Source organism: Drosophila innubila (genome assembly GCF_004354385.1).
Source record: "Drosophila innubila isolate TH190305 chromosome 2R unlocalized genomic scaffold, UK_Dinn_1.0 1_C_2R, whole genome shotgun sequence".
In the NCBI taxonomy this organism is placed as follows: Eukaryota; Metazoa; Arthropoda; class Insecta; order Diptera; family Drosophilidae; genus Drosophila; species Drosophila innubila.
Window position 1 is genome coordinate 7270311 of NW_022995374.1, and position 23757 is coordinate 7294067.

A 23757-nucleotide genomic window follows, 5' to 3' on the forward strand; every position below is an offset into this window, starting at 1 on the left:
TATAAATTTATTTAAGATTAAACAAAAATTTGTTGTTTACTGTACCGTGTTTATCCTTTGCTCCCTGTTGCTGTTGTTGTTGATAGTTGGCATTGCTGCTACTATCCCAGTCTGACTTCTCCTTACTGTTATTACTTGTTGTGGTAGCATTGCCATCCGCTTGATGATAGCTGTTGCTGTTGCTATTGTTGCTGTTGTTTTTCCCACCGTGCCGCGTCCCATTGTTGTGCTCATTGTCGGCTGTGTCGCTTTTGTTGCGATGTTTGTCCTTGTCCATGCTACGACGATGATTCCTTGAGCCACCGCCAACGTGACCATTTGAGGTTGCTGCAAAACCATAAGCCATAAATGCATATACATTCAATTTTATGTTATATATATAGAACATAATTGATTTTTATTGATTTTCGCTGCGCGTTCAAAACGAATCTAAATATATACAACATTGTATGTTGTGGTTGCCAGGAGCTTATCGCATTTTGTTAGTTTGCGATTACAAGATTAAAATAAACGTATGTAAATAGATAAGTCACAGAGAACAAGCTTTATGTTTACTTTACGGTGTGAGAAGGACTATGGTTTAAACAATAAATAATTAAATTATTCTCAAAAAGAATACAACTCTAAACTTATAATTAATATTCACTCTTTATTTAGAAATGATCAAATTGAATGAAACATTTTTTTTATAAAAGTTATTATTTATTTATTAAATTAAAAATTGAAAAAAAAAATTACTAAAACAAATTATATGAAAGACAAACCGAAATAGGAAAGGAAAATAATTTACTAAATGAATTCTTCCAAATTTGTTTTAGTGATTACAAGTTTTCTTGTTTTTGTATTATTTGCTAATATTCTTATAGGGAATTTAGTCTACACGTTTGTTGAGAAAAGTATGTATAATATAAAGGAAGTAAAGGACTCACCTGTTGTCGTGGCTGCTGCTGTCGCCGCATTGGCTGCATTCGATTGCTTGGCTGCCGCAGAGGCAGATGTGTTGGTGGACAACGACGAGGATGCGGGTGGCGATGAGGAAGCTGCCGTATTGGCTGCCCCTGTTGATGCCACTGGAGTCGTTGTGTTGCTGTTGTCATTACCAGCATTGTTATCCTTGCTGTGATGACTGTTGTTGCTGTTGTTGTTATTATTGTTGTTGTTATTGTGATGGTGATGATGATGATGATTACTATTGTTGCTAGTGTTGCCGGCGCCGGCGCCGCCGCTGCTGTGATGATGCTCGTGATGGTTTTGTGCTTGCGTTGCAGTTGCCAAAATGCCATTCGCCTGTGACGATGTGGACGATGCGGTCAGCGCTCCTGGCGCTCCACTTGTGCCATTTGGCACTACAACTGTGCTGCTGTTGGATGCGGATGTTACCACAGGCGCTGCCGACGATTGTGCCTCCTCGGTGGCCTCCTCGGCGGGCAACGCCTGCTGCAGCAGCTGCATATAAAACTCATTCTCCTTGGCCACCTCACGCTGTTTACGCTGCCGCATACGATAGCCCACGTAGCTTTTGAAGCCAAACCCAAGCGTAACTACCGGATAACCAATGCTAAAAGGAAGAAACAAATAAATTAGACATTCAGATAAAGTTGGAATATTGCTGGGTTAATCATCAATGCTTACCAGTGTGCGGCGAAGGGTCGACACAGATCCAAATGCGGCATATGGCGACTGTCTTTCCATCGAATGCCCACCTCCAGGTAGACAAACAACATCCAGAGTATGATAGTCGGCAAACAGATGCCCTTATCTGTAATCAATTGACAACGAATAAATTTAATGTCATATCATTATTATCAGGGACCAAAACTGATATGAGGGATGTGTAAAAAAAGCACTTTAAGTGGAACTGTTTATGCATCAATCATAATTGAGAATAAATTATTATTTAAAAACTGATTTAATACATGTACATTTTAATTATTCGTATGTCTCACATAAAAGTTAAGTTATGAAGATGTTTTAAGTTATTATCATTGATTGTTGATACACACCTGTATGCCAAACGTACTGCACCCAGACATATGTGCTGGCCGCAAAGAGCAGCCAATGCACGGGTATGAAGAACAAACACACCAGATCCGATGTTATTGCAATACACACAAATAGCACGGAAAATGCCTGCAGAAAGAAATGTAAAACGTCAACTGTGAGCAACCAATGAAAAACAATCAACATTAACTATAACACCAACCAGTCCCTTGTACTTGAAGGAATCATGTACGGAGCGAAGCAGTAGCCAGAATGGCCACAAGAATTCAAATCGGAACATAAACATAAAGTCGGCTACCATCACAATTGCCCAAAGTATTAAAAATTTCATGTATAAAACAGTTGTGCTGCAAAGACAAAGACAATCATAATTATAAGTAGAAACATATGCAAATACAATTACAGATAAAGATGAATGACATCATAATTATAGCTACCTCAGGGAAATAAGTATACTATATATAGTAAATTTGTTGCTCTCGTTTTATTAAAGTAACAATGACATTTATTTTCAATATACCTAATTTTGTTGTTGTATGTTTACTTTTTACTATTTATCTGTTATCATTAAATTATGTTGGGTGTTTTTTTTTTTGGAAACAGGCAAATGTTAGATTACTGTAGAATTGAGGAGGAGGATTGAGGATTTAATTTATCGATAAAAGCGGAAGGACAAGTTCTACAGAATTCTAATTGTTTATCAAAAATACCAGAAGGAATGGTTTGATATCAGCGCGAATCTAAATCTAATAGAAGACGTCTTGGGCAAAATTTTCAACAAAATTTATAAGACTCTAGAATCTTCTGTCTGGGTTCAAATAAGCTCTGAAAGACAGATTACAGCATTTATGAACAAACAAAAAAAATAGGTTGATTTGTTTAAGAAATCTTTTTTGTTTAATTTATTTACTTTACTAATAATATTGTAATTGAATTAAACTAAAATAACATGCTGCATATATTGAAATAACTCAAATGCCACAATCTTTTGTTCTAGAATATAGAGGTAGATTCATGATATCATAATTATAAGTATGTAATTATAATTATGCCACAATCTTTTGTTCTAGAATATAGAGGAAGATTCATGATATCGTAATAATAATGATGTATGTCTAATCATAGCGTGTTTAAAACTCACTTGGGTTACTGCATATATTGCAATAATTTAATTACAACAATCTTTTAACCTCTCTCTCTGTTTCTTTTATGGATTTTAAATGATTTGATTGGCACGCGCAGAAAGAACGAACAAAAAATAACAAAAAGACGACAAATACATATTTAAACTACAATACAAAATCAAAACGTAAACAAACAAATAAATGCGTAATAAAACCAGAAAGAGCGCGAATATAATCTATGTATAAATCTGTTGTATTTACGATGAAACGAGCCAAATACATATGATCGACTACGCGATACGCTGTACGATGTGCAGTAAAAAATATTTGCTTATTGTTTTTTGTTTAACTTAATGGTAAATGGATTTGGTGTGAAGTCCCAAATCTAGAATTATGTATTACGCATTTACGGCGGAATGCGTGATCTCCCGTCGAGCGGGCAAAACAATGCGATAAGCTGTTTGAACACATACATATCTAACACATCTAATGTATACAGACTTATGTATGTATGTATCTTAACACTAACACTAACTCACTCACCTGCCATACATGCCCTCTGTGATTTTGTTCCGTTTCATTGGCCGACGCAATTTGCCACAATCCGCATTGCGGCGCTTCATGTTTGCTGCACTTATGTTTTATTTGTAATTTGCTTTAATTAAATTTATCGCAATAATTCGATTTAATGTTAAGTTTCCTTGCTGTGTGTGTGTGTATTGTGTGTAACTTTCGCCTCTTTTGTTTTTGAATTAATTAATTGTTCTTCACTTTGCACTTAATTAATCAGATGGAGATCTGTTGACACTTATTTAATAATGCTGGGGGTCGTATTATATATAATATTTGTTGTTTCTGTTTGAGTTGCTGTTGTTTCTGCTGCTGCTGTTGACGTTGACGCTGTCGACATCGATATGGCTGCTGCCGGCGCGACATTTCCTCACATCTCACGCGTATGCAAAAATTACCTCCCGCTGAGCCGGCATTCAGTTCTTAACTGCAAATATAAGTAAATACATACATATATATATATTTATATGCGTTAAATGTAAGGGAAAGAATTTTCCATGTGTGTGTTGCACTCATACTCACACACACACACACATTTATATAAATACAGATGCTATACAATTTTAATTCCTTTAGCGTATCATTGCATTTTAGGCAACAAACTGTCAACGAAGACGGCATGCAACGTTTTATTTATTTCAAAACTATTTTTACGCAAACTATTTATTCTCTTGACTCTACACTTTCCTTCACATTTGTTCAGCGTCGATCGCCAATTGTTGTTGTTGTCGTTGCTGCCTCTTAAGTGCAAGTGTGGGCGTTACAGTTGCCTTTGTAATGCGGTCAAGCTATTTAGTATATAAAAATAAAATAAACTCTCTCCGAATAACAGCATTTACCAATTAATTGTGTTTAAATGAGCAACAAAACGTAGAAAAAACAAAAAAAAATATATAGAAATTACAAACAATCAACAAAATAGATCAGCTGCAATACAGAACTGTAAATGTTAAGTAACAGCTGCTCCTCAATCAACAGAACTTTTTGACAATTAACAGAACAGGTGACATTCAACTTGAACAAACGAATACCGTGCAAAACAAAAATCATAATAGCATTTTGAATCACAGAAAAGATGAGAGCGAAAATTTTGTATTATTATTTTGCTTATACAAACAAATACATAAACAGTGTTTGTGTATTTTTCTCACAGCAAAGCAATACAACGACAAAATGCATTTATACAAGTCTTTTTATTCCATTTACCATTACTCTCTTCATATAAGATTATATACAATATACATATGTACATATGTTTATTCCTTAACATTAACAGCGAGTTCATGTTTAAATGAACAAGCGGTTCTCAGAGAGTAAAAGGCTGCCTGAAGCAAAGACTGCAATTACACGCATATTTTTGCATGTCATTTGCAAACCAGAAACTATAGAATCAGACAGGAAAGCAGCAGCACAATACTTGAAATTGTATGCAACCAGTAGTAGAAACGGGATACTTGTGGGTAACAGGAAAAAGGCAAAAGAAAGAAGCGGCAACTGCACGCGCCTCAACATGTGGATGCTGCCCGGTGTAAGTTGAGTGATTGTGACTGTCATACAAACGCAGGCAAGGTATGCACAGACACACACACACACGTACGTGCATACTTGCAATCCGTTTACATACTGTTGACACAGTCTGCGACTGCGCTGTTAACACACAGGCAACACATTCACATTCATTTGAACGGAAGCGGAACTATGTATGCAGATTTAAAGGAAGCAGCTTCAGTGACCGGAGAAGAGACAGAGCAATCATCCTTGCGCATGTGTGTGTGTACATACATACATACACAAATACGTATAAGGAAAAACGTTTATAAATAGCATCCAAATGTGGAGCGTATCATAAGAGAGCCCGAGAAACGGACAAAACGGGCAACGGTAACGGAAGCTGAGCTTACCAATGACGTCTGGCTTCACTCACATATAAATATGTACACATGTATGTGTATTTCAATGATTCTAAGCTTTAGAATTCAACGAGGTTACGAATTTCATAGAAGAGACCAATGCATCCATCCATACATATCTACTTATGTATATAGGTTGTTAATAATGCACACGTCAGCAACGCCATCACTTGTTAGAAAAAAAAGGATTATGTATAATTTATATTTAATCATATGCACTTTTTCTTATTGAAACCCAACTGAATTACAAATTCTTTAGTAAGACACACACACGAAGGGAATTTGACTTAAATTTAAAGTTATTGCACTCATGGTGAAATTATGAACATGAATTATGAACTTTATATCTCTCTCTACTTCATTCAATACCCAAGGTAGAATAAAAACTTCACCTTGTTGATAATTCCACCATGATTTGCACTGTTAAGTCCTCTAATTCAGCACTCTGTCTGCCAACTGCACACCTTATTAGGTAAATTCATACACACACACAAACTTGCATTTAACGCACTGATCATTCATAAATTTACAGCTGTTTAGGTGACCAAAACTCAAAAGACTAGAACTTTGGTAAATTCATACAAACACACATGTATAACATGGATTAATTTGCACATATCTAATATTTTATTTAGCGGGATTCAAATGTAGTGTCAAGATCCACTTATACAAATGTATAAGTTAGTATGTGTGTATTATATATGTATGTAGACAGCAAAATATTTTATAATGCACTCACAAGTTAATCGTCGCCGGTTTATATTCGATAATAATCGAACTGGCAACGTAATCGCCTTGATTTACAAATATAGCATAAACAAACCATAAAATTTTAGTTTGCATTAAAAATACACAATAACCAAATGTGGCGAGAAGCAACAATAACAACGATAACGCTGGCACTGAGCAAAAAGTGAAAAGTTGCTCAAAATACACAGTGGGTTGTGTGTGTGTGGACTGCGACGCTTGCGGTCTGAGACTACTGGGCTGACGGGTGGGGGTGGCTGATGAACAGCATCCACATTTGCAGGCAGAAAGCAACAAGAGAGAGAGAGCGCGAGAGTGTGCTTACAGGAAAAGAAATAAGGATGCTGCTCCTGGATGTGGCAGCCAGCTACCAAAGTCGTCAGCGGTTACGTTGCTTTTTCGCTCTACATTTGAGCACACACACACAGAGAGACGTATGCATGCATAAGTATTATGTGGGGTTTGTTGGCGGCTGACCCTATGTACGTACATGTGTATATATTTATGAATTTTTCACACTCCCCCACTTCTCTTATATGTTTGTATGTGGATTCAACATACACACATGCATATTAGTGCATGCATAGACATGTTTTATATTATTAAAGCAAAAAATGAAAACGATTTGTGTATTTTGCTTTTTGCCTCTCACTTGTTCACCATTAACGCTATCTTTGACATTTGAATACAGTGCCTATACGATTGGTAATGCATTTTATCACGTTTTATATGGATATTTTATAAAATTTTGCACATTTTCTTACAGCTATTGGGTACACATGTATATGAACGTACGTATGTATATATTTATCCGTGTGCGCGTGTGTGTAAATTCTTTGGCACAGAAAAACCAAATTTTTCTTTCACACGTCGTTCAGTTTAACGTGAAGTTATACACTTTCAGTCAGCACATTATATCATTTATCTGTAATCCTTTCCTAAAACACTGATATTATTGATTAACTTTTTCCGTTTTTCTTTACCGAATCGAAAACTCACGCTCTAAAATGACGCGCAACACACTGAGGTTTTTAACGCGGTGTAAGTGAAAACCAGACTCTCTCTCTCTCACTCACTCTCCTACAGTGTTGCCATTTTGTTCATTGGTTGCCACACAGCAAAATCTTCGGGATCTGGCTCGAATTTTTGTACATAAAAAATAAGTACATTTCCGAAAATGGTTATTCTCATTTTTATTTTTTTCCAGAATGATCATATATTTTTTTTTTTTTAATTTAAGGCTAGAATTCTGAAAATATTTGCAGAGTTCTTGTTAGAATTTCTCGAATATAAGATGTTTGATAATTAAAATTCATCATAATGTTCACTTTTATTTAATCGAATTTATAATTCAAATAGATTAATTAATAATAATCTTATTGCAAACTGAGCAATTGTTTCAAAATTATATTTATGATTTAAATTGCGTGACCTGACTATTTATTCTGTGAACGGCCGACAGACTGTGGCGGTCGGGTGATAGCTGTGTAATGCTAACTTTATCATTTATTAAAATTGCATCAAAATTATGTTTCATTCCAGAAGGGTTAACTTTGTATATGAAATGTTAAACGCTTATGTGTATTTTATAAAATAAAAATAGTTCTCTCCAGGGAAACTTGTAATGTTGTTGTTATTTTTGGCGGCTGCCTGTGGAGCTGGAGAAAATGCACTTACTCTCTTCTGTAGGGGCTCTGTTAGAGAAATTTCGAAACCGTTAAATTTAAAGCGTTCGCTTTCCGCTTCATTCAATTAAAAATAAAATCGACAAAGCTGTTATTCTACAAACTCTACCACAACATACCCTTTTACTTTTCGCCAAATAAATAGGTACTGACAGCTTACTAAAAAGCTTTACTTATGCCAAAATGATGAGTTTAAAAAAAATCACACACAGAAACACGCTATGGCATTTGTACATTTAAGTCAACCTTTTGTTTTTGTTTATTTTTCTTTAATAGTATTGATAATATTTTCATATTGTATATTGTACATTAATATACGTGTACTTATATTCTGCGCATAAGAAACAATTTATGTGTTAAATATCTGCTTAAAATTATATACATAACAAAATTATAAACATTTCAAGCGTGGCTGTTTTCTCTGTCTATCTGTCAATTTCGTCCATACATTTTATTCTCTAATTATTTGCTACAGTTTGTTCCTTTGCGCCTTTAACTGTTTATGTTGTTGATTTGTTTATCATTCTTTTTTTACAATTAGCGTATCGAAAAGACAATTGATAGCGTCCGTGCTTCTGCTGACAATAAAAGTCAGAGGTTACCCAATTAGTGTTGTTGTGGTGCCTTAAAGTAGGTAAAAATTTGTAATGATCATAAAATGTAGCGCCCTGTTAGCCTAGCAATAATGATGCAGACTCATCGCGTCTCAACAAATGCGTAATCTCAAGCTAAAATTTGTATTCTGTAAATGTTGCATGTAGGTTGGTTGGTGTTACATATACATACATACATACATATAAAATCATATGCTGGGAAATCATAAATTACACATTTTTTGATTAACATGTATGCTTTCGCTTTCGTTGCTTTTGCATTCCCTTGCCATTAGGCATTCTATGAGTCCGCCTCCACTGCTGGCTCGGCATTGGCAACTGGCTCGGCATCCTCTTTCGCTTTTGTTGGCTCATCAGCAGAATTCTCTGCAGGCGTATTCTCCAACTGTTGCTTTGCTGGTGCTGGTGCTGGTGCAGGTGCTGGTGTAACTTCCTCAGTCACTTGCGGCGGTGTACTGATCTTTGGAGGCGTCTCCACGCACTTCTCTGGCGCTGCCGCTTGAGCAATTGTTGCTGCTGGCGGTGGCAACTCGTCGTAGAGAGGTGTGCAGATGGGTGAAGGTCCTTTTGGCTTGGACGCCTCGTTGCTTTCCTGCACAACTGGTCTGGCAAACGGCTCTTCCTTAGACGCAGGTGTTGCCTCTGTCATTGTATCCGCTTTCTGGCTCCCATCAGCAACGCTGGCAATAGAAACAGTGGCAGCAGAAGCAGAAGCAGCGGCTTCAGCAGCTGCCGCCTCAGCTGCTTGTTGTGCTTCCATTCTCGCATCGTATTCCTGAAGCTCACGATCCCAATCCTCTTCGGTGTCCACTGCTGTTGCATTGGTCGCTGCTGGTGGCGCTGCCACCGTCTGCTTAGTTTTTGTTACATCTTCGGATCCTGATGATGACGATGACTGTTTGCTTTGCAACGTATTCTCATCTGTTGAACTGATCGAATGACGATTGCTGTCATCGCGAGAGCCACGTCTGTTATTGCTGCTGGGACCGCGTTCACGTTCTTCACTACGCGGTGCACCGCGTCCGCCACGCGCGTTTCCACTGCGACGATCGCCGTCACCATCGCGTTCTCCGCGGAATCGATTGCCAGGGCCACCTGGGCCGCCGCCTCCACGGCGCTTGAATATGTTGTTATTATTATTATTGTTGTTGCTGTTGTTCTTGGTATTCTCATCTTCATCGTCACTCCAGCGGCCACCACGACCACCCGGTCCACGATTTCCACCTGCACCGCCCCGACCGCGTTGGTTATCGTTAAATGGATTGCGTGGATTAAAGAAACCTACAAATAGTTTGAATTTGCAATTTGTATTGACCAAGTACTTCCAATTGACAGGGCTTACCTGGTCCTTGTTGTCTGCCGCCTGGACCGCCACCTTGATTCCGCATAAACATCGGCCCCGTCCCGTTGCCCGCACCAGGTCCGCCCATTCGCTGATTGAATGCCACTGGCGGCGGTATGCGCATCTGCATCAGACTCGTGGGTTGATTGAAGCGATTCTGATTCATATTAGGCTGGAAGAAGTCGCCTCCACCTCCACCCCCGCCTCCGCCGCCAGCACCACCACCATTGTGGTTGCCTCCTCTTGCTCCTGGGCCCATGCCACGAGGTCCTGCGCCAGAGCGATTATCGAAATCTGTAATGAATTCCATCAAATGTCAGTCAAATGCCTCAAATGTGCAATTCTGTCTCATTATTTGGCACTTACCAACGCCACCAATAAATTCTGGTCGCGGCATGTTTCCATGTTCCATGCTGTTGAGGTTGAGACGTGCACGTGCCTCATTGAAAGCGCCACTGAGAGGAGGCGGTCCGACTCCGCCGTTTTCGTTGCGCCAACGCTCAGACGCTTCAGCAATGTCATCACGTCCGCCCCAACGGGAGGAACTGCCACCAGAACCACGTGAGCGCTCTCGCTGGAACAGTTCATTTGCCGCGGCGGCTACAACTGCCTCCACATTGCTGGCTGGAGCTGCGGCACCGGCGAATACCGGTGGCGGTTGGTTAAAGTTAGGCTGCTGTTGCTGCGCCTGCGATGGTGTCGTCTGGGGCGCATCCTCCAGTTCCATTTCAATGTCCATCTGATCGTCACTCACATTGCCAGCCGCAGATCCACCCGTAGGTGGAATAGCAAGCATAGACGGTGGCACTGTGCCGGGGGGTGGTGGAAACTGCGCGCCTGGCGGCAGGCCCAAAGGATGTGGCGGCGGACCGCCCATGACTGGAAAACCGGGTGGCATCATGTTAGGCGGCATCATCATTGGCGGCGGCATTCCGGGCACCATATTAGGAGGCATCGGCATGCCGCCCATTGGATGATTCATTGGTCCCATTGGACCCAGCATGCGTTGTGGTGGCGCCATGGGGAACTGGCCGGGCACCATGCCCATTAGCGCTGGTGGTGGCGCTACAGGACCACCATGAGGAGCAGGTGCCACCGGCGGCGGCTGTGTTGTGTCAATGCCAAAGAGCAAGCTTGGCGGACCGACTGGCGGAGCCGATGCGAGGTCACCTCCACCTGCTGCCTTGTTCTCTTTGACAGTTTTAGCCTGGTTGATTTTCTGCTTCATCCAGCTGGGCATGGTGTCCTCGTCAAACATGCCGCCCTCTTCCAGGCTGTCAAAGTCCGTGTCGGAACTGAGCTTGTTCCATGGTACGTACGTAACGCCAAGCTCCAAATCCCAAAAGTCCTTCCACTCCTTGCTTTTGACACCCTTTCCAGCCGCCCAGGATATGGTTATAGCACGTCCTTGCAGCTTGTGATTCTTCAGCGCTTGCATGGCTTTGTGTGCATCCTGGCGACGATTCATCACGATGAAGGCGCAACCCCTCGGTACAATCTGATCAATGCTCACAATATCGCCATATTCGCCAAAAGTATCCGACAGCTCCTCTTGACATACCAGCTTCGATAGATGGCCCACCCACAACGTAGTGCTGCAGACTGCAAAGGCAAACATTGAAAATAAATCATCATAAGCGATAAAGTGATTTTAATAACCAATACTAAAAATTACAGCTCTATTCTGGTAATCGATTTCACCAGGAATTCATTTAAATCAGCGATTAATTCCGGAACAAAAAACGGTTTCAGTACCGAAACAAGTAATCCGACAAATGGTTCTATTATTCATAATTGATTTTAAATATACATAAATGCATAATTTAAATGATTCCACTCGAAATTTGAAAACCAGAACCATATAGCTTTTTTACTTAAGCACTGCCATAATTTGAAAATCTCGATTTTTGAGCTAATTATACAAAATTGTATGGTATTACAGAATTTGTATAATCTTCTCGTGGAAGTATAAAGATTTTATCCATTTAAAATATTTTAATAAATCGTATTTTTAAATTATGACAGTCTTCAAGATATAATAGTCCTCATTATAATCCTCACAACTTTGATTCAAAACTTATAAAAAATCTGGAGAAAATAATTAATTAAAAGCTCACTAGGCTCTGCGTGGAGTTGAAGCTTTAGTATGTATCTTATTTCTTATATGGCGTACAACACAGATCAATAACAATTATGTTAACTTACAAGGTAAAAGTGTTCCTATTAATATGAAACCAACAATTCATTTTAAAATGGTACATGAAATTATTATTCCATTTAAAATGGTTTTAAAGTAATTGGTACAATTACTTGATAATTGCTAGCGTTAGATGCTAAATGTAGAAATTTGGAACAGTTTGGAAATTAATGGTACATGTCTCCATTACTTAGTAAAGAATCACATAATATATGCAACCAACAATTGATTTTTAAGGTTATATAAAATGGTACATTTACTTGATAATTGCTACAGTAAAAATGGTACATGAACTAAGTAACTGGTACAGTTATATGGAACATGTACCAGTCATTTGGTTAAGTTAAATGGTACATTTCGAAATTAATTAGCACAGATTCCATTCAATTTGAAACCAATAATCAAATTTTTAGTACATACAATTGGTACCAATTCAATTAATGGTATATATTCTATGTAATTTGTACAGTTAAATGGTACATGTACACAATTAATATGCTTATTATCTGAATTGGTTGTCAAAAGAAAACTTTGCTCAAAAACGCGTCAGGGGCAGTTGAGGGTATTATGTGGGTTAAAAAAATGCCAGATAGTAAGATTTGTTCGTGTTTCAAGTACAAGAATCACAAAAAGCTAAAACGCACACACACACACACGTCAACCGAGCCAAGGAGCTGCAGAATAAAGAGAGGTTTACAAATTATTTAAAAGAGAAAACTAAAGAGCGCGATGAAAAGGATATGCATCGAGACTATAAAGAGTAAGTCCCATTTAGCATAACCTTTCGATTGCGAGAGCTATTAACTTACGTTATTCTATGGATACGTTACGCTATCGTTACGTTATGCGAGCATAGTTACCACTGAGATGATCCTTTTTAATGTCTGGCAGCCCCTTCTTTCGGCGTTCACGTTCATGCTCACGATCACGCTCCTTGTCACGAGTGCTGCGCTCCATACGATCACGATCACGTGAGCCGCGTCTTCGGCTCGAGCGTGGAGATCGGCTGCGTGATCGCGAGTTACGTCGGCGACTTCCCCGATCACGATCATTGGCATTGCCGCCACCTCCGCGATTACGGGGTGATCGACTGCGGCTGCTGCGTCGACTACGCTTGTATCTGTCACGATCGGGCGTGGGACTACGAGAATCGGCGCCATCCAGATTGATAACCTGATCGTTTGAAGTTTTGCAAGAAATTCAAGAGAGAGTGATGTGATATAAACGTTAACATTTTAAGCATAAAACAAATAATGCGGCATTTAGGAAAGGATAGTGTTGGGATGGGATGGGATTGGGTTGGATTTGGTTAGTATTAGAACTGGGTGGCGGTTGATAACATTGGGTTTTCTTGGGTTTGGTTTAACTACAAATTAAAGATTTAATACATATTTTGATAACTGCATTCTTGGCGTGTTGACGTGTGGTTTGGTCGACGATTCTTAACTATTTGTTTGGCATTTTTTTTGTAAAAGTATATTATTCGTTTGTTCTTATCGATGCGTTTTCGAGCAAGTTTTCGTGATCTTTGGTGGGTAATTGAATTTGAGTTTGATTTTCAAACGACTTGAATTGTGGTTTACATATTAAGGAACTTACCAAACGTTGTTATACGGGGCTTCTAGCATCGGGTTTCACTTCCGCCAGCATTTCATGTATGTATTCGTATATAAAACCTTACCTTTGGGCTTTCGTTTAGCATTTTCAATGTAGTTCTTAAGCACATATGCAAATTTCATTTTTTAAATTTAAATTTATCTTAGGCGGCCCAGTTAAAAGTTATTTCTCGGCCAAAACACACAAATTTGAATACTAAAGTTGGCCTAAATAGCAATTCTGAATTAGCGGGTACATTCATTATTTATATTAAAGAAATGTTAAATTTAATTACTGTTTACTTCTTCTCACTTAACTGGTAGTATTACCCCTCCCCATTTGAACTTTTAAATATATATTTAGATGTTTTATTTTTGATCTAGAAACTCTCTGATACTTCGCCCCGGTATAACAACATTTTGGGCACGTCAGCAGCTCTAGGCATTATGAAAATGGAATTCATATTTCAATAAAATTCTCCAAGCTTGTCGACCATCATTCCATTTTCATGTGCACGCTTCAAATAATTAACAATTTACAACAACAACAACCACAAGATTGCAGATTTGTTTAAAAAACTAACCGACACATAAGCCTTCTTAAGCAGTCTTAAACTACAAAGACAATATGATAAAAATGTGTGTATACCTCAATGGGTTGTTGTTCCGATATGAACTCCACATCCTTGTTCATGTCTGTCACATCATTAAGACCCAAGCCCATGGACACACCCGGCGGCATTCCAGCTGTGCCCTAAACAATCAATTTATAAGGTATTAAAATTAAGATTAAGTGAAGTTAAGCGTTATATACTACTATAAACAAAACGCACCTTGAGCACATTCTGCAAATGTTGCTGCAGTGCCTCATCCTGATAGCGATGTTTTTGGTTCTCTTCTTGCTGCTTGAATTTCTGAAAATTCTGAAGCGTTTGCAACTGACGCAGTACATTGGGATCGTTCAGCAGTTGTTTCAAATTGTTGTTCTGCAAAGTGAGTTACAAAATTAAATATCAATTGAAAGAAATAATAAGTGGTGGTAAAAAGAAATTAAAGACTAATCTTAAACAAAAAGTAAAAGGATAAGTAAATGAGAATTTAAATTTGCATACATCTAGCAAATTGGATGAACCGGATGGAGAATCATCGCCCATACAATGATGATCATCACCCATCGACATCATCATGTCGCCATCGTCGTCATCAATTATTTCGCGCACTTCATAGTCCAGATCGTGGGAGCTGCTGCTCTTCCCATACTTGTGATGATGCGACTTGGATGGGCCACAATCAAAGCGACTCTTTGATCCGGAAGAGGAAACAGTTGATGACATATGCTGATGCTGTTGACGTTTCATATAATGCTGTTCCATGTGCCGCCTACTAGAGCTTGAGCACTTCTCATGGCTTAGCTATTAGTTTGAGCACATTTAGACGAGGGGCAAGACATGCACCAGAGAGTAAATAGAGTAATGGTAAAGATAACAACAAATGCACTCGAGACTAACAATGAGATTTGGTCCTAACTACTTGTATTTGATGCTCCGCTGCACACTCACCGACAGATCCGGCATGGCACCACCTAACTTATCGTCGACAACAGCGCTCAGGTCCATGTTGCTCATTCCGGAGGCGTTTAGTCCGTTGGCTGCATTGCCACCACTCGATATGTCCGATAAATTGAGGGCACCACTGCTACCACTTGGTCCTGGCCCAGCAGTGATGAGGTTGGCCGGACCAACCATTTGATGGTAAATGGGATGATTGGGATCGGCCAAGTCAAATATGGGCTGTATGACGTCCGACTTGAAGACATTGTTCTTCTGCCACAGGTTAAGTACGCGGATAATGCGACTCTTGTCCTCGGGTGCGCAGCGAAACAGATTGGCAAATGTCTCGGTCAAATTGCGCTGGAAACGTGGTGCAAAGACGTCCTTCTCGGTGCCATACTGATGGCGGGACTGGCGCACAATCGAATCTATGACATACAGTCCTGGCACTTTGTACTCCGGCTTGCATTTCAGTATAAACTTTTCGACACTCTGCACGACATGTTTGTAAAATTTAATTGCACGCATTGCCGACTTTGTGATGGCGGCCATTTTAGCCTTGGATATGGGAGGCCGGCTGTCATAGAGCCCGGAGAGCTGAAAATACATATAGAAGCATAAGTATGCGGACAGAGACAGGATGCAAGGGGTTTGCCGTTGATGGCTTACACACATAAGTTGTAATTGGCATTTGTACACAGTTTAAATTACACAACTACATATGGCTTATAAAGACATGCAGTATGTAAATAGGCAGGTATGTATGTACGAACATACCTACTTACTTATACATGTACATATGTACTTATGTGCGTATATACATGTGTATGGCGGCGGCCTCAGCTTACCTCATTATTGAAAGCGACGACCGTCTCCATGTTTGTTTCGATGCTCACACACTACACGCACGCACAAAATTCAAATTTGCATAATATTTCACTATTTGGAAGCTTTATTAAATACTCTTTTGCTTTTTCATAAAATTTTTCATGAATTTTCACAATTTTTTCGGATGGAAGCGTGAAAAAATGGCTGCCGATTGTAGGGATGTTTATTGCTTCTATCGACTTATCGATTATATCAATTTTTGATTATTGCCGCAAAACTATATTGCTTCGATAATCGAACTACCCAGAATGTCTTATCACAATTTTTGTTTGATAAATAAGCCCCAATAGTTTATACTAGACCAATGTTTGTGGGTTTATGCACCGAATTATACGACTATATCATAGGTAAATTCCTGTCGCTAAAAACAAACATCTTGGAGTTGCCAGAAATGGCAGGGCTGGATAATCATTTATGGTAATATATTGCTTTGGCAACACTGGATAGAAAGCAAAACGAAAACTCAACCAACCATAATTTTTAATAATATTGCTAATTATGCTCAAAAGCGTTGAATAAAAATATAATGAGCGCCCACCACAGGCCCCTAGACGAGTCAGATGTTTTGTTAATACGTACGATACGTTCAACGCCATCGCTATATGACCACAGACATGGTGACTTTCGCCTTTCGCAGAGAAAAGAAGAGGATTGGGCCAAAGTGGCGGAGGCCCTAAATATTTCATCGCCAGATGCACGACGCAGATGGACGTGTTTGAGAGATCGGTACTCGCGTGAATTAAAACAAATGCGTCTGCATCCAGCGTCCGAATTTGGACGAAATGATTTCTTTCGTCAAATGGATTTTTTGCGGGAGTTTGTGCGAAAACGTCGCGAGCGAAACCGTCGTGACGATACACCAACAAGTTGGTTAAAAACAGAGGTACGGCCGTCAAAGCTGTTGAAAGCCCGCTCCGAGCCAGAAGCACTGATAGAACAGGATTTGGACGAGTCGCAGGTGTACGATGAGTGTGATCACACCTACGATACTGATACCAAGTTGGAAGTGCAAACAACGCAGTCGGAAAGTTATTCAGTGCTCGTTGAAGCCGATGACGGAGACGGGGATGGTGATGGTGAAGCTGATGTGGACGGACACGATTCATATGAGGAATACATGGCCGATTCCGAATGTGTCGATCAGAAAGTCTTGCCCACGCTACAACCATCGCCAGCTCTGGTCACAGTTCATTCTGCGGCGCCAACAGCGACAGCGAACGTATCAACAGCGGAAGGATCGGCGTCAGATGCTGGCCACTCTCAAGCAGATATCGATTATGTGGTCTGCATGCCGAACGTACGCGTTGAGCGGGAGCATTTGCCGTCAATAAAGCCAGAAGCATCACCAGGCTTTGAGGCGACAACAACAGCCACAGCCGCAGCCACCGGCGTGACCAACGAGACTGAAGATGACTTCTTCTGCAAATCTGTGGCGGCATATTTGCGACAGTTGTCGCGGCGTCACAAAATCAAAGCAAAAGTTGAAATGTATCAAATACTGGAGAAGTATATATTACTGGAGGAGTCAGCGACGACGTCGGGATCGGGTCACAATGGTTAAGCAGGTTACATAGCGACATATGTATAGTTTTTAAATAAATTTTTATGGAGTACAAATATACAACTGACAAAAATCAATGATTCTTAAGCTTACTTTAGGTAATTTTTATGAAGCCCCCTCCCTTCTCTCCACCACTTAGCAGAAGTCCTCGTTAATGATATCCGCATTGACCGCCAAGCCGCGTTCCTTGAGCGCTTTGGACACCAGACGATGCTTTTCCTGTCTTTGTTCTTGTTCACGACGCTGTGCGTCTAAAATTTCATCAACAGAGATTTCTTTCAACGGCAGTTTCTGTTCCTTTTCACGATCCTACAATGTATTCCAAAACGTGAAATTACTCTATTGAGTTGATTGATTTTTTTTAAACTCACAATCTCGCCCAGCAACACCACGTTCTCCCCTCGTATTATGAACACACCTCGCGGAATATCTCCATACTCGTTGCCAACGTGTATTCGCTCAATGGTTCGCTGCAAAACCAAATTGGCAAACTGATCCACGGACCGCAAGTAGCCAATTAATGTTCGACCATCGCGAAGCAGAACCATTAGCTTCTCTGCAATAATAATAACCAATCGCAAATTACATGTCAAGGTGCAAATCTATTTGCCGGTATTAAACAATACGTACTATCCACTTCCTCCAGCAGATGCGCTGTTCCAGCCAAGGGATTGAGATCGTCCATTTGGCGTTTGATTGTTGCTTTCTTTTTGGTGGGTTTTCCGTGAAAAATGCGTGTACAATATAAACAAAATATGTTAATCTATTTTCTACTCATCCAAAACATAAATAAATTCGTCCGAACGCAGTGTAAGTGAAAACCAGAATCTCTCTCTCTCTCTCTCTCTCTCTCACTCACTCTCTAACAGTGCTGCCGCCCTGTTCAAAGGCTGCCACCCAGATCCGGATCCAGATCTGGCTCGATTTAAGTACATATCCGAAAATAGGTACAAAAATAATTTTTTTTTTGATAGAGCTCTTCAAATTTGTACATCATTTTTTTTTATAATTTTGTCGATCATTATAGAATTATTTATTGCGTAAAATTGTCTGCAAATGACTTACAAATAAATTTCGCGCCGGAAACTTTCATGATCTCGCAAAACTGATTGAGCAGCGTACTAGTCACAAGAAATCGGTACAACAATCGTTATCAATTACTTTCGATAGTTGCCGGCTTGCACATCATGGTCAGCCCAACGAAATAAACAAAAAAGGGAGAAGCCAATTTTAATTCAAATATATAGTACTACTCAAGTCTATAAAGTTTGCAGCGAGATCGGAAAATATAAAGGAATAACTTGGGTGCAGTTGACTTAGAGCTCGACCCCCAAGTCGTAGTCTGGAAATTCTTAAGGAAATTCACAAATAAACAGATCACAAAATGAAGTAAATTGCAAGGAAAATTTGTTTTATAACTTTCATATTCATACCGCATTGCGATTACTTTATCAGGCTCAGCGTAGACGGTCTGCTCGTCTATTTCCCCTATGAATACATTTATCCCGAGCAATATGCGTACATGCTGGAGCTCAAGAGAAGCCTGGACGCCAAAGGACATTGTCTGCTGGAAATGCCTTCAGGAACGGGGAAAACGGCGACATTGCTTTCACTGATTGTTGCCTATATGATCGAGTATCCGGAGACAGTTCGCAAACTGATTTACTGCTCACGTACGGTCCCAGAGATTGAGAAAGTAATTGCTGAATTGCAGAATCTAATGGTCTACTATGAACGCCATGCGCCAGTTCCGCCGGGTTTGACTGGCCTGGTGCTCAGTTCTCGTAAGAATATGTGCATACATCCGGAGGTGAGTAAGGAGCGTGAGGGTAAGGCTGTGGATGGTAAATGCTATGGACTCACTGCCAGCTACATCCGAGAACGTCATGAAATGGATGCAGACATTCCCATTTGTAAGTAATTTTGGTATTTGTATTACCATTTCCAAGTTAATATATTCATTTGTTTATCTAACAGGTCAGTATTTTGAAGGATTTACACTGGAGGGCAAAGAATCAACGCTGCCTGTGGGCGTTTACAGCATCGATGATCTTAAGGAATACGGACGATCTAGAAACTGGTGTCCATATTTTCTAGCACGCTACGCCGTATGTTATATGATTGATTTATACTGTTCCACATATTTGATATACTTGTCTTCACCAGATTGCACATGCCCAAATTGTGGTCTACAGTTACCACTATCTGCTGGATCCGAAAATAGCACAGGTCGTATCCAAGGAGATGACTCGCGAATCCTGTGTAGTATTTGATGAAGCTCACAATATTGATAACGTCTGCATCGACTCGATGAGTGTGAAGATCAACAGACGCATCGTAGAGAGAAGCACAAATGCCCTAAATCAGCTCACAAAATTGGTCCAAGAGTAGGTTATCTTTATAAATGCTAATAATTCCATTAACTATCTTTATATTCATTAATGTCGATCTTTTAGCATGCGTGATGAGGACACAAATCGACTGAATGAGGAATACCAGCGGATGGTGCAGGGACTCAAGGATGCCAGTGTGCAGCGCGACACAGACATGATACTTGCTAATCCCGTGCTGCCAAGCGATGTCCTTACCGAGGTGGTGCCTGGCAACATTCGAAATGCGGATCATTTTCTCAGCTTTTTGCGCCGCTTTATAGAGTACATAAAGACGCGACTGCGTGTCCATCACGTGGTCCAAGAGTCACCAGCTGGTTTCCTCAAAGATGTATCCTCCAAGATATGCATAGAGCGTAAACCTCTCCGCTTTTGTGCTGAGCGTTTGTCCAGTCTGTTGCGCACTCTAGAAATCAGCGACATGACTGAATATGGTGCTCTCACCCTGGTAAGTGTCAGCACATGAGCTGTACCGACCAGATCCTTCATTTGTCCACTTTCTACACATAGATAACACATTTTGCGACACTGGTTTCAACATACACCAAGGGTTTCACCATTATAATAGAACCCTTTGATGACAAAACGCCGACTGTATCGAATCCTATTATGCACTTCAGTTGCTTGGATTCATCTATTGCCATGGCGCCAGTTTTCTCGCGCTTTCAAACAGTTGTGATCACCTCCGGTACACTATCGCCCATGGACATGTATCCTAAGATTCTGGACTTTGATCCAGTCGTTATGAGCAGCTTTACAATGACACTGGCGCGTCCCTGCCTGCTTCCAATGGTAAGTGTTAAGCCCAGGGAATCAAACCGAAACAAATTTACGGTTTCGGTAAAAGGTTCTACTTCAGTTTTAATACCGGTACGTAACGGTACAAAATTTGTTTATAGAATCTAAAAATATTTGAATGCAGAATGAATTTAAAGGCCAAACTATGATCAAATTGACATTCCGTACCGTACCGGTACAACCGTTTCGGTATTCGGTTCTTGATAGAAAATAGTGCCATTAAAATAAATGCATATGTTATTAAATTCTCTTACTTTTACCATTTGGAAACAGATTGTCTCTAAAGGCAATGACCAAGTGTCCATTTCATCAAAGTTCGAGACTCGCGAGGATACTGCTGTCATTCGTAACTATGGACAGCTGCTGGTGGAGGTGGCCAAGACAGTTCCCGATGGCATCGTGTGCTTCTTTACTTCGTACTTGTATTTGGAGTCAGTTGTGGCATCCTGGTATGATCAGGGAATTGTGGACACTCTGCTGCGCTATAAACTGCTGTTCATCGAGACTCAGGACAATGCCGAAACGAGTTATGCGCTCATGAACTATGTTAAGGTGAGCATAGACAAGCTGCCCACAAGTGGCTCACATCTCCAACTGATATGGCTTCTGTGTTGTGCTTGACACACATTCATCATTTTTGTACTCTTGCAGAGGGTATTTTAATTTTGTCACAAAATGTGTAACGCATTAAAAAAAACGCCTCATGGCACCATAAAGTGTATATATTCTTAATCAGGATAACAAACTCTGACTGCTGCCTTTTAGCATTGTCATAACTTTTCATTATAACTATAAAGTTATAATTAAAACTAAGCATTAGAATTAATTTTTCATATTTTTATTCATATTGGATCATTAAAAAATCAACCTTTAGTGTAAGGAACTCTTTAACTATTGTAGATATCTCAATCAATCTTACAGACCATGGAATGTGAATTTGAGTATATATCCTTAACAGATTTGACTAAAATTTGATCATTATGTTAAGTAGAAAATAGAATACAGGTCTGCAAGAGTATCAAATCTTTGGCATGCTAAAGTTAATCTTTTATTCTTGTTATTCACGATCTGAATCTCTATCTCAATCCGATCTTCGTTTTATCTCCGTTTAGGCTTGTGATTGCGGTCGTGGCGCTGTTTTGTTGGCTGTGGCTCGTGGCAAGGTCTCCGAGGGTGTGGATTTCGATCATCATTATGGTCGCGCGGTGCTCATGTTCGGCATACCCTATGTTTACACGCAGTCGCGCATTCTCAAGGCGCGTCTCGACTACCTGCGCGATCAATTTCAGATACGAGAGAACGACTTTCTGACCTTTGATGCGATGCGGCATGCAGCACAGTGCGTGGGTCGAGCACTGCGCGGTAAAACGGACTATGGCATTATGATCTTTGCAGACAAGCGTTTTTCGCGACAGGACAAACGATCACGTCTGCCCAAATGGATACAGGAGCATCTAGTGGACAGCTTCTGCAATTTGAGCACTGAGGAGGCTGTGCAACTGGCTCGTCGCTGGCTAAGGCGCATGGCTCAGCCTTTTTCACGCGAAGATCAGCTGGGCATATCGCTGCTGACGTTGGCTCAACTGGAGGGTATGGAGCAGGAGAAACTGGAACGACAGGCGCAGGGCAAGCAAGGTGTGGGTGGTGAGGTCCAGGAGCTGTAATGTGATGTTACAAACCGGATCTCGAGACAGTCGCCGGCTTCCTTCCGCAATGTTTTTTTTCGAATGGCTTTTTGTTTGTCTTTCTGTACAATAATAATTTTAATAAAAAGTGAATTTGTTGCCAGCTAATGGCATTGAATGCCATTAATCGGAGCAGCAAAAAAACAAAAAATTTAAAAGTTAAAACATTTATTTGGCTTGTTGGGCTTGGGGTTTTGTTTGTATCATTTGACTTTGGCTGGTAAATCTGACGTAAATGCCTTATTAACTGTTAATTAATGTTATTTATAATTTAGCGGTGGCTCATTCCCAAGCGACATGACTCAGTTCAAGGCGGCTAATTCAATTCTGATTGGAGTAGGAAATTTTTATTATCGATAAGTAAAATTCGCCAATTAAGAATGATCAAGAGACGGTGTGAAAAAATGATTTAATTATCACTAACAAGAATTTTTCGGTGATAATTATGCAATTAGAGATACAATTTCGTGCAATATGTATTGTTGTTAAAAAGAAAACATTCTACTAATAAGAAAATGCTAGTGAAAGTGCTTAATTCTAATTATCGATGACAATGTGGCGACGACATTAATCGACTTTAAATTTTTCCTTCCGTTACAGATATTAAACTGATTATCGCAGCTCCGACTTGCAGTCGGGCAATTATTCAATTTTGCTATGAACCGTAGTGACCGAACACATGTTTAATTAAAAACCAAATCTATACAAATTTAACGCTGTCTATAACTAATTAAATTGTCGTTGACGCCAAATCTAAATGATGCTCAGTCAGGTTATCAAGAATGCGAATTCATTCGTGCAATGAATGCACCTATTTTGATCATAAAACAAGCGACATCGATTTCTTAATGATTATGTTTGTGTAATTGAATTCTTACATACATTTTTTGCTAACAATTAAGAATATTTCAGTCGATTTTGATTTTTTCCAACTCATTTTCGTGCTATTTTTTAACGACGGGCACTTCAACTGACAATTTCCTGTAGTCCTCGTGGAGCGTGAGCGTGCGCAAACGCCGCGAGAAGCGAATAGAGAGGGAGAGAGTGTAGCGCAAAAGCTTTGCAATCTCACGTACATACATCTGTTTGCATGTACATAT

At 39.9% G+C, this 23757-nt stretch overlaps 5 protein-coding genes across 10 annotated transcripts in view; 2 read left to right on the forward strand and 3 right to left on the reverse strand.

Annotated features, from left to right (window-relative positions):
* LOC117785984 (macoilin) overlaps positions 1 to 3782 on the reverse strand; it is a 17943-nt gene extending 14161 nt beyond the window's left edge. For all 3 annotated transcript variants that reach the window (XR_004617533.1, XM_034624289.1, XM_034624288.1), the window contains exons 1-6: positions 3669 to 3782; positions 2204 to 2348; positions 2004 to 2130; positions 1633 to 1759; positions 930 to 1558; positions 46 to 327 (exon numbers count right to left, since the gene is read on the reverse strand). Coding sequence is in view for 2 of the 3 variants with exons in the window: in XM_034624289.1 (XP_034480180.1) it covers positions 46 to 327; positions 930 to 1558; positions 1633 to 1759; positions 2004 to 2130; positions 2204 to 2348; positions 3669 to 3748 (1390 nt within the window). In the remaining variant the exon portion in view is untranslated. The remainder of the gene's footprint in view (positions 1 to 45; positions 328 to 929; positions 1559 to 1632; positions 1760 to 2003; positions 2131 to 2203; positions 2349 to 3668) is intronic.
* LOC117785983 (SR-related and CTD-associated factor 4) lies at positions 3777 to 16548 on the reverse strand. 4 transcript variants are annotated; one of them, XM_034624285.1, is made up of 9 exons: positions 16184 to 16532; positions 15345 to 15932; positions 14619 to 14771; positions 14435 to 14539; positions 13051 to 13363; positions 10360 to 11595; positions 9994 to 10287; positions 9632 to 9932; positions 3777 to 4013 (listed from the first exon to the last, which is right to left on the reverse strand). In XM_034624285.1, the coding sequence occupies exons 1-9, from the start codon at positions 16211 to 16213 to the stop codon at positions 3959 to 3961; spliced, it is 3075 nt and encodes a 1024-aa protein (XP_034480176.1). In that variant the 5' UTR covers positions 16214 to 16532; the 3' UTR covers positions 3777 to 3958. The 4 variants fall into 4 exon arrangements, with proteins under 4 accessions (XP_034480176.1, XP_034480177.1, XP_034480174.1 ...); XM_034624286.1 differs by lacking the exon at positions 3777 to 4013 and adding an exon at positions 14898 to 15197 and having other exon boundaries at positions 8468 to 9932; positions 16184 to 16518; XM_034624283.1 differs by lacking the exon at positions 3777 to 4013 and having other exon boundaries at positions 8468 to 9932; positions 16184 to 16499.
* A 95-nt stretch (positions 16549 to 16643) lies between these two features.
* LOC117785989 lies at positions 16644 to 17851 on the forward strand. The gene has a single exon (XM_034624293.1). The coding sequence runs from the start codon at positions 16750 to 16752 to the stop codon at positions 17782 to 17784; it is 1035 nt and encodes a 344-aa protein (XP_034480184.1). The 5' UTR covers positions 16644 to 16749; the 3' UTR covers positions 17785 to 17851.
* Positions 17705 to 18591, reverse strand: LOC117785992 (U6 snRNA-associated Sm-like protein LSm1). Its single transcript, XM_034624298.1, has 3 exons — positions 18415 to 18591; positions 18156 to 18340; positions 17705 to 18093 (listed from the first exon to the last, which is right to left on the reverse strand). The coding sequence occupies exons 1-3, from the start codon at positions 18467 to 18469 to the stop codon at positions 17920 to 17922; spliced, it is 414 nt and encodes a 137-aa protein (XP_034480189.1). The 5' UTR covers positions 18470 to 18591; the 3' UTR covers positions 17705 to 17919.
* Positions 18592 to 18921: 330 nt separating this feature from the next.
* On the forward strand, positions 18922 to 22808 carry LOC117785985 (general transcription and DNA repair factor IIH helicase subunit XPD). The gene is made up of 8 exons (XM_034624290.1): positions 18922 to 19173; positions 19240 to 19697; positions 19762 to 19892; positions 19951 to 20171; positions 20241 to 20622; positions 20685 to 20966; positions 21246 to 21524; positions 22085 to 22808. Exons 1-8 carry the CDS (start codon positions 19169 to 19171, stop codon positions 22634 to 22636), a joined length of 2310 nt encoding a protein of 769 aa, XP_034480181.1. The 5' UTR covers positions 18922 to 19168; the 3' UTR covers positions 22637 to 22808.
* Positions 22809 to 23757: the final 949 nt, after the last annotated feature.

What these genes read in the sequence shown, in the direction of transcription:
- LOC117785983 (XM_034624286.1), bottom strand. Translation starts at nt 16,213, where the DNA reads ATGGAGACGGTCGTCGCTTTCAATAATGAG. An exon ending in TCGTCGCTTTCAATAATGAG is followed by an intron (nt 15,933 to 16,183) that starts GTAAGCTGAGGC and finishes ATGTATTTTCAG; the next exon opens with CTCTCCGGGCTCTATGACAG. An exon ending in GTGCCATGCCGGATCTGTCG is followed by an intron (nt 15,198 to 15,344) that starts GTGAGTGTGCAG and finishes TCAAACTAATAG; the next exon opens with CTAAGCCATGAGAAGTGCTC.
- LOC117785989 (XM_034624293.1), top strand. Translation starts at nt 16,750, where the DNA reads ATGAGCGCCCACCACAGGCCCCTAGACGAGTCAGATGTTTTGTTAATA.
- LOC117785992 (XM_034624298.1), bottom strand. Translation starts at nt 18,469, where the DNA reads ATGGACGATCTCAATCCCTTGGCTGGAACAGCGCATCTGCTGGAGGAA. An exon ending in TCTGCTGGAGGAAGTGGATA is followed by an intron (nt 18,341 to 18,414) that starts GTACGTATTGTT and finishes TTATTATTGCAG; the next exon opens with AGAAGCTAATGGTTCTGCTT. An exon ending in TGGTGTTGCTGGGCGAGATT is followed by an intron (nt 18,094 to 18,155) that starts GTGAGTTTAAAA and finishes AATACATTGTAG; the next exon opens with GATCGTGAAAAGGAACAGAA.
- LOC117785985 (XM_034624290.1), top strand. An exon ending in AATATGGTGCTCTCACCCTG is followed by an intron (nt 20,623 to 20,684) that starts GTAAGTGTCAGC and finishes TTCTACACATAG; the next exon opens with ATAACACATTTTGCGACACT. An exon ending in CGCTCATGAACTATGTTAAG is followed by an intron (nt 21,525 to 22,084) that starts GTGAGCATAGAC and finishes ATCTCCGTTTAG; the next exon opens with GCTTGTGATTGCGGTCGTGG.